This window comes from Hippocampus zosterae, chromosome 8 (assembly GCF_025434085.1).
Source record: "Hippocampus zosterae strain Florida chromosome 8, ASM2543408v3, whole genome shotgun sequence".
Classification (NCBI taxonomy): domain Eukaryota; kingdom Metazoa; phylum Chordata; class Actinopteri; order Syngnathiformes; family Syngnathidae; genus Hippocampus; species Hippocampus zosterae.
Window position 1 is genome coordinate 10,131,999 of NC_067458.1, and position 12,182 is coordinate 10,144,180.

The 12,182-nt window shown below is 41.5% G+C and overlaps 1 protein-coding gene across 1 annotated transcript; it reads left to right on the top strand.

Annotated features, from left to right (window-relative positions):
- The first annotated feature begins 4,103 nt into the window (after positions 1-4,103).
- On the top strand, positions 4,104-12,164 carry LOC127606339 (N-acetyllactosaminide beta-1,3-N-acetylglucosaminyltransferase 3-like). Its single transcript, XM_052074612.1, has 2 exons — positions 4,104-4,220; positions 8,960-12,164. Exon 2 carries the CDS (start codon positions 8,973-8,975, stop codon positions 10,107-10,109), a length of 1,137 nt encoding a protein of 378 aa, XP_051930572.1. The 5' UTR covers positions 4,104-4,220; positions 8,960-8,972; the 3' UTR covers positions 10,110-12,164.
- The last annotated feature ends 18 nt before the right edge of the window (positions 12,165-12,182 follow it).

The window sequence follows — 12,182 nt, forward strand, 5'->3', positions numbered from 1 at the left end:
AGGAGTGACCCCTGAACCCCTTTAAGACCTGAGTTTCCTTAGTAGGAAGGCTCTGTCCTTTCCTAATCAGGGTGTCCGTGTTAGTAGACCAGTCCAGTTTATTGTTTAGAAGAACACCCAGGTACTTGTAGGAAGTCACCCTCTCTATGTCCATACCCTGGATGTTTGTCGGTGCAGGTGAAGACTGTTTCCTGCAGAAATCCACAACCAACTCCTTAGTTTTCCTAGGGTTGATCTGGAGGTGATTATGCTGGCACCAGTCCACAAAGTCCTTTGTCAGTCCCTTGTACTCCCGATCGTCTCCCTCTGGGTCTCTTGGTGTTCTATGAGTTTACAATAGCTACTGATGTATATACTGTGTGTGTGTGTGTGTGTGTGTGTGTGTGTGTGTGTGTGTGTGTGTGTGCGTATATATATATATTAATATATATATATACACACACCCACACACACACAGTATATATACATTCATTCATTCATCTTCCGAGCCGCTTTATCCTTACCAGGGTCGCGGGGGGTGCTGGAGCCTATCCCAGCTGTCTTTGGGCAGCAGGCGGGGGACACACTGAATCGGTTGCCAACCAATCACAGCATATATATATATATATATATATATATATATATATATATATATATGACTGTTCAGCAGCTTGTGAAAATCCCTCATTAAGTTTGCTGAAGCAAATATGTTGCCCCAATGAATACAGATTTACAAACGATGCAGTCAAATGCGGGTGTGAAGACGAAGAATCTGTCAGGCAACAGTACATCAAAGATAACTGTAAAAACCACATCAATTTGAAGACACAAAACTGTGGACTGTTCCTAAATTCAAAGTATCCACATTTGGGAGCTAAGCCGGACGGTTTAATAGAATGTGACTGATGTGGCAAAGGGTGCTTGGAAGTTAAGTGCCTATACTGTATGCGTGACAAGAAGATCGGGTCTGACAAGGGCTCATGTATGGAGGACACTGATTCAGGACTGAAACTTAAGAGGAATCATGCCTACTACTCCCAAGTACTGACTCAACTTTTCCTTTGTGATGTCGACTATTCTATTGTGACTTCATCGTTTGGACTCCAAAGGACATGTTTGTGGAAAGAGACCAGACCAGCAAAGAAGACAGCTCGGTCATCAAAGTTTCATTATCCAAGTGAGGCTTTCCTGAAATGCAAATATAAATAATAACTGTTTATAGCAAAAGAGATTGCTTTAGTTTACTCACAGTGGAATACCATTTAATTAGAATGTATACCTTACACTAAGCTAGTTAGATTTTTCTTCTCATGTAGTGCATTATACAGTACCAGTGCTAAACTCTAAAAATCATATTAATTTATAAATACACATTTATAATATAAACATAATTTATACTACTATTACAAATTAGACAGACTGTGTGTGTGGGCAGAGTGCTTATTTTACAAGAGCCAGGCACGTGTGTGTGTGTGTGTGTGTGTGTGTGTGTATGTCTGTCTGTCTGTATAGCAACAACAACTGCTAATTATTTTAACACAAATATTTCAGCTTTACCAGGATCAAACTTTAGTGTCTTCTGTATGATTAATAGTTTGTTTTTAATGACAGATTTGGTCAGAATTTTGGCCACATGGTACAAATGCACTGCAGACAGATTGATGTGTCTGAGGAGTCAAATAACTAACTGTGAAAACCTATTGTTTTTCCCCAAACAATTTTCGTAGTCATCTAAAAAAAACAACCAAAAAGATGTCACACTGATTCTACCACTGCTCAACTGTATCAACATTGTAGCCCAGCACACACGCCGAGGAAGTTGCCAAATGGATTGAGTAATAGTGTCATATTGTGCAGTAAGGTCTTGTGCTGTTTACCTACAATGACTCACAGTTTCCCGAATGTGCCCTAAACTCAGACATGAACCTACTGGATCCTATGATTGTGGTCTATAATAATCATTTTCAGGTTTAAATCTTATTGTGCTGATGTGCCTTTCCTCTCCAGGCTACAGTCATCATTAGGTATGGTTGGTTGATCCAAATCCATTCCGTGACCAAGCCTAAAGAGTACAGTATACTGAAATACAGTGAAATGCCATTAATTCGTCCCAACCCGGCCCGCGGGTATTAAAGCCCGACCTGGCCCAAGCCCGACCAATTAACTTGATTTGCAGGCCCGAGCTACTCGTTCAGAGTGTCCGCCGTCAACTGCCACAATACAGCGGATACTGTATAGAGGTTCCGTCCTTTTTGCTAAAAATAGTAACAGTATCTATCACACAATTCCGTGCGGCGCGCCATATTGGAGGGCTCGCGCTGATCGCCAAGCATTTTTCACTACGCAGACTTCGACACGAAAGAGTTGTTTACTGACTAATTTGGTGATTTGTGAATGCACACGACATGGAGAAGTATGTTCAAACATTGGATAAGCAAGCACATAGCCAGTATTTAGAAAAAAATGCTGTTGTTGGCAAGGATCCTTATCAGATTGAGAAATCTGAATGGAGTGAAGATTACCATTTTTTTCCCCGAAATCACCTATCCAGATCTTGTGAACTATTTAATCTCTCGGCCAAGCCCTTTTTTCAAAATGAAGGACTTTCAGAATTACAAGAGTTTGGAAAGCTACGACCGTTTTGTTTGTGGATTGGTACGAGATATTCGTGTTTACCGCAAGACTTAGAGTGGTCATCGGATTGTAAGCGTTAGAGTTATGCACTTTCAGAAGTTATCGGATCTAAACCCATGGATTATCACAGACGGTTAGTCGAAAGTGACTTCAGCACATTGTGATTGCAAGGCTGGACTTGGAGAGAGTTGTTAACAAGTAGTATCAGTCTTGTTTTATGTGGAAGCCACAGTCAGACTGAGGGAAGCCAGTACAGTTACTCAGGTACCTGCTTACTGGATGCTGCCTGCTTCTAAAACATCTGTGAGTTATGCCCCATTGCACAAGATTGACTTGACTTCGTCAAAGACACTTAAAAGAGAGTTAGATGAATAAATCAACAGTGTTTCCAATACACAGGATTCAGATAGTAAACTAACTGATGAAACACCTGTGAAAAAGATGGCTAGAACTGTGTCCCAGTCAAGGTACGACACTTTCTTCAAGCAGTTAAAGGCTGATAAACCAGTATGTTTTTCAGCCAACAGACATTATAATGAATATTATATCACGAGCAGAACAAATACGCAGGAGTACTTAGTGAGCTGTTTGATGAAAGCTGTGTAGGAATGTCCCGTGAAGATCTCTTAGAACACTGTAACTCTTTGCCTCCTTTAATCTGCAGGAAACAGTCCTCACCAGCACCGCTGAACATCCAGGGTATGGACATAGAGAGGGTGACCTGTGTTGACACTAGTTCGACTAGTGAAGTCAAAATGTCGCACTAGTGGAACTAGTGGATATTTGGGGCATCACTGGTGGGCAAGTAACATTTTTGGACTCACTAGTTGGATATCAAGGCTTTAACGGTCTTAAACTAGTGCACTAGTCAATGTTTAATCCTCCACTAGTTAACTAGTGGATATTTCAGCTCCCACTAGTTAACTAGTGCTGGAAATCATAGGCCACTAGTTAACATGTTAGAACAATCCACGTTTCACTAGTTAACATGTTAACACTTTTTAAATCTTACTAATAAACTAGTAAGACTTTGAACCTCACTAGTTTGGTCTAGTGGGCCACTAGGGCATAAAAATCTGACAAGCTGGAAAGTTCCCTCTGCTTGTGTGCTTCCAGGTGTCATTAGTTAGAATTTTGTCAGCACTAGTTGGACAAAAGTGGCACTAGTTGCCAAAAATTAGTGGCTAGTGTAGATTTCTGTGCAACTAGTTCGACAAAGTGTGTCACTAGTGCTGAAAGAGATCGAACTAGTGTAACACACTCATGTCTGATATCAGGGATTTGGAATAAATGCTCAAATGGCTTGCCTATAGACTTCATTGTTTGGACACCAATGAAGCATCAAGAATAATAATACAGTCGGCGTAAAATATATCCAGTAAACAATGCAAGCACTGTCGACATATAAGTAGCCTACAGTCGAAAGCGTATTTTGTATCTGAAAAATAAAATTTCAATCTAATACACGATGAGAATGGATGGTGTGTTTGACAGTTATTTGGCCCCGCCCGTTCACTGGGCAACAGTTTTACTCGGCAGTGAATCCGCACACTCACACCATACGCGTTCGCTCAAAAAAAAAAAAGCTGAAGAAGGTCTCTGACAAAGTAAGTACTTTCATCCATTTATTTCTAACATCTTACTATTTAGTATGGACCCCCGTTAAAATTGTTTGAAAAGCGAAAGACATTGGTCACACTTCGGTTTTTTTTTTTTTTTTTTACAAAAACTGCGACATATCGAAAGGTTTATTTCAACTGCAGTTGTGGAAAGAAACACTTTTTGTTCTTCCAATTTCAAAGAAAAGCAAAAATGAACTAACAAAAATACGGGAGCTTCTATAGTAATATGAAAAATACAATATTTTTATATCGTGAGTTGACTCTTTTTAATGGGAGTTCAGCAGCCTTTTTGAGCGTCCGCGGTTTAGTTGACAGGAATAATTTCACGTTTGGACGTATTCCAAGATAAATTCCGTTCAAAAGGAGGGGAGGGGGCCTTATAGCGTCGTTTGACATTACATGAACATTACATGCCTGGCCAATTTCTTTTGCGGTTGATAGAATACCATAAAAGTTGACACATTTGACAACCAAATATCAATTAAGTCCATTTACCTATAAAAAGCGTCACAAAATGTGCAAGTCTACTCAAAAATCAATCATTGAATCGGTCACACGTGGACTCAGACGCAATATAATAAACAGTTTTTATTTTAGTTTTGCCTGTGTGTGCGCGTGGTCCAAAGGGATGTTTGTGTCTTAAACTCGATGGAGGTTTGTGTGTGTGTGTGTGTGGGTGGGGGGGGGGGGGGCATCACGTGTTTATTTGAAGGATAGAAAAGGAAGCTAAATCACAATGATTTTCCATTACAACAGCCATTGAAAAGCAAGTTGTTGTAGTTCTTGCCCCCCGCCGGCCCCAGTGCAGTCAGTTGCAGAACAGTGACCGTCACATTCTCAAATTTCTTAACAGATCTACACATTGACTATTCATTGCCATTTGTTAGCAACTACCGTAAGTATCACAGCAAGTACAGCATGATATATTGCCTGAAAAAAGGTGAATGATCGCATCTGATATAGGCCTATCGTTAAATGTGACCAAGAGCTGCCAACAGGACAGAAAGAGAGAATTAAGGAAAATGTACTTTTTTTTAACCGTCATGGCATGCATTTGTTTTTGCAACACAACCCATCTCAGGTGTACATGATGTGTACCTGCAGGCCACGAGGGTTTTAAACAAATGATCAGGCAAATCCAAGTTGTAAAAGAAGTGTCGGTCATTTGATGAGATAGAAAGAATGAGAACAGTACACAAACGTCTGACTTTAGAAAACTATCAATGCTCAGTTTTGATGGATACATTCAAAGGGGTATTTTTTTTCACAAAAATACTTTTATGAATTTGCTAAAATTTAGTCCACTGAACTCAAATGTTTCTACGTAACTCATTATTTCCATCCATCTATCCATTTTCTGATCCGCTTCTCCTCATGAGGGTCGCGGGCACGCAGGAGCCTATCTCAGCTGTTTTTTTGGGTACACCCTGAAGTGGTTGTCAGCCAATCGCAGGGCACACATAGACAATAATCATACATGCTCACAATCGCACCTGGGGACAATTTAAAGTGATCCATTAAGTTGCCACGCATAATTTTGAAATGTGGGAGGAAATTAGAGTACCCGGAGAAAACACATGCGGGCACGAGGAGCGCAAGCAAAATCCACGCAGGAAGGTCGTAGCCGTACCGAAACTATGGCGCGGCATCGGGACCTAAACCAGTTCTTCGTATTCCGATGCGCTGTGCGTCTCCAGGAAGTACTGTATCAACGTTAACTGATTAGTGCTTCAAGGACACAAAGTTTCACTGCGGGCATGAGGAAGTTATACAGGCATGACTAAATATGGGCATAAGTCACACTTCGCTACCTACCAACTGACAAATTTAGCTACCTAGCTACTGACCGACCGACCTACCTATTTACCTGTCAAAGTTTTTATCGTGAGATCGTTTCCTGTTTTTGTCTTATTTTAAAGTTATATAAAATAGCTGACCTGATTTATCAGCTGGTGCTTGTTGCAAAGAAAGTTCTTTTTACAGTGAAATATTTTTCAAACATAACTTCAGTGACTATCGATCTTTACATCATACGAGACGACGGAATGGCAGTTGAGACGACTACACATCAGCAAAGATGCTCATGCTGGCCCGTGCCAAAAAAGGCTGCGACCAAATTTGTGCCGGTGCAAAAAGTTGGTGACACCAGTGAGAAAATTCACAAAGTTTTAGACTTTTAACTCAATTAACTTTCCTAAACTCAGCCCTGTTTTTGAGTAAAGCATAATCATGGGCGTTTTTGTACGCCGTTGTGGGTTCGACCGTTTGTGTTTTATTGTGACGTCAGAAATGCGTGTGTGAGTTTATATCTGCTCATTTGTGTTTTTATTGGCTGTTAACAGGATTTTGTGATGTTGGGAAAAAGGGTGAGGTCAGTATCATGTCTTCAAGGCGTTGAAATTTTACAGTCGTTTCAAAAGCCTCCGTCTTGTAAAATCAGAGGTGAAAAGTCTACTTCCAGTGAAGCTAGGACATTGTGCACAATGGTAGGTAACCACAAATCCTTTTCGAGGTCTATTCAATCAGAATACACAACAAATGCAAGTTCACTGTTTGTTTGTTTTTTGTCATAGGTGCAAATATATATTCATTTTAGGCAGTCCAGCGCACCAGTGTTGCGCACGTCTGCCTCGCAGGTCTCAGATTTGGGTTTAGAATCATGGCAACAACCTTCCGATGATGAGTTTGCATTTTCTCCCCATGTTCAGATTGGTTTAGGTACTCTCCCTTTCTCCTATATTCCGAAATCATGCATGTAAGTTCATCAAACAGGTTGAAAATGATTTTCAAAGCATAGTACTCTATTGTATTCTGCCTTTATGAATGTTTTACGCAACGTCCAAACTTCATTAGAATTGGTGTTTGCAAAACGATTCAAAATACTCTCCACCACGTGTGCAACTTATTCCACCTATAAGACGGAAACATGGCAACGAGTATTCACTTTCCATCCCACACCCAACTGCAGCAGCTGCGAGCATTTTCGCCAGGCCACCTCATGTGTGTTTTTGAGCTCACGTCAGCACCTCGAATGTAAAAATATGGCTGAGAGCAGACAGCCGCAACTCTTCTTTTTTTTTTTCGAGTGGAGCATTTAGTCAAATCTTCTAGAGTGGGCTCAAAATTGCTTTCTGTGGGGTTGACACAAAACGGTATGATGGAAATCTCACAATTCGACTGCCTAACATTGTGCAACTAAAAAGTGAAAACAAGTTATCCTACATATTAAAAAGCATTTTTTTAAATGGCAAAAAGGCTTCTTAGTTGTATATATACCGTAATAAAGTGTTGTTAACGAGTCACTTTTTAATTCCTGCCACAGGATAAAACCACAGGATGTGGCTTGTAGCGTGCCACGGGGCTTCTTCGCTCCAGGCGTGGCTGGCTCACATCCAGGAGGACTTTGTCATCTTTTTTTTTTTCCAAGATGGCGCCCGAGTAGGCAGCCTTCGGCAAGTGCTCTTCAAGAGCCTTGCTTTTTTGTTCTTTTTTGCTGTTTTTGTCTTTTATTTTGTCACATGTTGTTTGTTGTTTCATTGTGTGGACCTGATATGGACTGTTTTCAGCGCTTTTTGGCCACGACGTTCGTCAAAGGAGCAGTATCTGTGCTTGGTGGTTGCGCCTTCTCGGCAGCACGCCTGTACCAGCACAGATTTTGATTGGGAGGAATGTCGGCGCCATTGACTGTCGGTGCTGGACAGACCTGGGGCGCTTGTGTTTTTTGCGCCAGTAATGGGCAGCATTTTTCACAACCCCGATTTGTTCAGTGGCTATGTCAGCGCTGTTGGACAGTTGGCGTTGGTGCGGCTGGATGGATGGCCGCTGAAGTTGAGGATGAGGAGAGAGGAGCGTTGGCGAAGAGCGCCGATGCGTATTTGGAACCGTGAGTCGCCGCTTGGAATTGAAATGGATTTCCATGGGACAGGACAAGTGAACCAATCTCTTTTTTCGTCAATGGATGCTACAGCTTCTTGTTGACTTTGAAACTTGGCTTGTAGTCGACGTGTGCACATTTTGAGCATGACGTCTCTGATCCACTGGTTAAAGGACACTTTGATTCTCTCCTCTTTCATCTCAAACTGCTTCAAACAACAAAGCGTGTGACGGAAAAGTGGTTAGGACTGCACGACTGTCCGTGTTTTATGTTATGTGTTGTGTTTATTGTTTTACTTGATGTTAACTGTTTTGTTAAGCGCTTTGTTACAGCTGCCGCTGTTGTGAAAGCGCTATATAAATCAGCATGTATTGTATTGTATTGTATTGTATAAAACACATGACCGTGTTGAAGTTTTATTGGAACAAACACAACAAGCAGTGATTTTCTTTTTGGGATGGGCTTTGGGGGGTGGTGGAGGGAGGGAGGTGGAAACTCTCCCACTCAATACAAATGTGAATAAAACGGTTAACTTTTTCTGCAATTTTGTGTTTGTTTCTATTAATATAAATAATAATATTAAAAATACCTAATTATAAAAATATCCAGTGGTAGGTCAGTAGCCCCTCAGCTGTTTGTGATTGCGTTTTACCAAGGTAGTGGTACAAAAAGGAGAGGTTGCGGTACTACAGCGACTGATTTGACCAAATGACCGCAATCTTTACAGTAAACTCTGTTTCATTAATTCCTCATGTCAAATCCATCATGTACTAAATTGCGCATTTGCACTCAGTATTATGTTTATAAATAAATAATGTATTGTGATTTGGTTTTGTTTTTTTTCTCTCAGCACAGTTCCGAGGATGATACACTTGAGATTTCGGACGTACTTACTGCTTGGAGTTCTCTGCGCGTTCATCATCATCCATCTCCTTGTGGATGTTATTGACCAAAAGAGCATTCGCCTCCAAGCAAGCATGAAAAAGGATCGAAATAGCGTTATGGAGCCGACCAATCAGACCGATACCTTCTTTTGGCCGAGCCCAGTTTGTCATCGAAACATGTCTGTAGCCAACATGACAGGCTTCGCGGCTCTTCCTGGTCATATTCAGGACTTTCTGTACTACCGCCACTGTCGCCGCTTCCCTCTGCTACTGGACCTGCCTGATAAATGTGGCGGAGTTGAACGGTCAGGGGACGTCTTCCTCCTATTGGTCATTAAAAGCTCTCCTGCGAATTACGAGCGCCGAGAGGTGCTGCGCAAGACCTGGGCGAAGGAGCGATTGCACAATGGTGTTTGGATCAGAAGGCTCTTCCTCTCGGGTACGACGAATCAAGGCTTTGAGAAGATGAGGCTGAATAAGCTGCTCCAAGCAGAGCAACGCGAGTACAACGACATTATTCAGTGGGACTTCACTGACTCCTTCTACAACCTCACCTTGAAGCAACTACTTTTCCTGGAATGGATGGAAAGAAACTGTCCGAACGCTCGTTTTTTGTTCAATGGTGACGATGACGTTTTTGCCAACACGGACAACATAGTGGAGTTCCTCCAGAGCCTTAAAGACAACGACGGGCGCAAACACCTCTACATCGGGCATCTTATCCAGAATGTTGGGCCCATTAGATCACCTAGGAGCAAGTATTACATCCCAGTCCAGGTGCAAGAGTCAAACTCTTATCCGCCCTACTGCGGGGGTGGGGGCTTCTTGCTGTCGGGCTACACAGCTTTAGTCATACACAACATGTCCCGTTCCATTACCATTCTTCCCATCGATGACGTTTACATGGGGATGTGTCTGGCTAAAGCAGCGCTTGCGCCAAGCTCGCACATTGGGGTGAAGACAGCGGGACTGTACATCCCCGCCAGCAATGTCGACACGTACGACCCTTGCTACTATAAAGATATGCTGCTGGTCCACCGATTCCTCCCAGCTCAGATGTACCTCATGTGGCAAAGAATACACGCCCGTGCTCTCAAATGTGGTTCCTCTGGGTAGAGATGTAAGGCAACTGTGATTCTCAGGTGAAGTCAAATGACTCTTGTTTCCTGGATTCCAGGCATGGTTGCCAGCGTCTGCATTGCTTGAACAGAGTTTTGCACTTTGGTAAGGCTGACTGTCAATAACAAGGTCAGGCAGTCGGTCACACCCTCTACGCAAAACATGTTTTTCTGGATGAGTGGCTATTACCAAAAAGACTTTGGTCAACTTATTCTCATGAAAAATGTTTCAGGCACTCATATGTCCATCAACATAAATTTTAATCATTGCTCAATTAAAAACTTAAGATAGTTTATTTTTTTAAATCTTGAGACTGTATGTTTTTTTAAAAATTATACTCATATTTTTTTTATTTATGATAATGCGCATATTAAATGGATTAAAAAAAAAATCAAACATTTGACTCAACTAAATTTAGGTGGAAAATTTGACAAAATAATGTAAAAAAAAGCTGGATTATTGATGATGTAAATGCTTTGCGGGGCACATTAAAAAAACCAAAGTATATATGTAGCCCATTGGCCATACTTCCCCACCTATGTTCAAGGCAGGGTACAAGCGGGACTGGTCAGCCATCATTCATGGCCACATTAATTAGCGTTTCACTTTTTGTGTATTCCAAAAGAGAAACATCATTTTGTCTGAAGCAAAAACAAAAAACAAAAAAACAGCATGAGATCCTGTAAAGTCCTCAGATGGAGCCTATCTGCAGTTTTTTTTCCTGCAGCTTTGTGACACATGTTTCCGGTACAGGTTTCAGTGCCCTTCTTTGCTGCTTCTCCCGGTGAAAAAATAATTTTGTCTCCAGTTTACTGTACACTTCGTCATCCCTGTATTGGATATTAGTTGCTGTTCTTCTGAGTGGTTTTGCTTCTGGCTGGAACTGTGAAATAAGATAAGATATCCTTTATTCGTCCCACACTGGGGAAATTTACATTCGACAACTTCTCTACATTTCCGTACAATTAAAATGCATTGAAGTGTGTGCAACAGCAAGCAAAGAAAACCCAATTGCTATTTCCTTGTTTGACATAGCAAGTCGTGCACTGTCACGATGACAACAAAAGGTTCCTGAAATTACAGGGGGGAACGGGTTGTAATATTTTGACCGATCAGATAACCAGTAAATGACAACTAGGATTAATGTAATGTGGTTTCATAATTTTCCTGCACATCTAATCTGATATGGACTACGATGGTTGTATGATAAACATTGTAGCAAATTATTATTCTTGTCACTGCACACCAGAAGATTGCTGTTGAATTTCTTCTTTCTTGTTCACAATATATTTTTTGGTTTTGTGTGTGTGTCATTGTTACAGGGCGGCCCGGTAGTCCAGTGGTTAGCACGTCGGCTTCACAGTGCAGAGGTACCGGGTTCGATTCCAGCTCCGGCCTCTCTGTGTGGAGTTTGCATGTTCTCCCCGGGTCTATGTGGGTTTTCCCCGGGTGCTCCGGTTTCCTCCCACGTTCCAAAACCATGTGTGGCAGGCTGATTGGACACTCTAAATTGTCCCTAGGTGTGAGTGTGAGCGTGGATGGTTGTTCGTCTCTGTGTGCCCTGCGATTGGCTGGCAACCGATTCAGGGTGTCCCCCGCCTACTGCCCGGAGACAGCTGGGATAGGCTCCAGCGGTTCCGAAGTTATTGTTACACACTGAATGCCCATGTGCTGACAAGGTATCATCATTTGATCTTCGAATGTGTTGATATTTAAATGAATATTAGAGAACTTCTATGTATACTGTATTTTGAAAATGTATGTACTGGTACTGACATGATATTTTAAATTAAGACAATGTATGTTTTTGTAAAACGTTGGTTTTAATAATCTCCGGTTGTATGATCTACTGTGACTGAAGAAGATTTGGTTCATAAAGTTCCCCATTGCGATTTCCTTTGCGTTCATTTTTTTCTTCCATTTTCGTTTTCCTCTAATAAGGACTCTGCAGGCAGAAGTCACACTTGCACTTCGTCCACCATTGCTTTTGTTCCGCAGAGTTGGATCTAAATATTCAAGTCTGTTGATGAATAAATAGAAATGTTCTTGTCATGGCTTTGCTCTGTCTGT

Excerpts from the sequence above, each read along its gene's own strand:
- LOC127606339 (XM_052074612.1), top strand. The coding sequence starts at position 8,973 with ATGATACACTTGAGATTTCGGACGTACTTACTGCTTGGAGTTCTCTGC.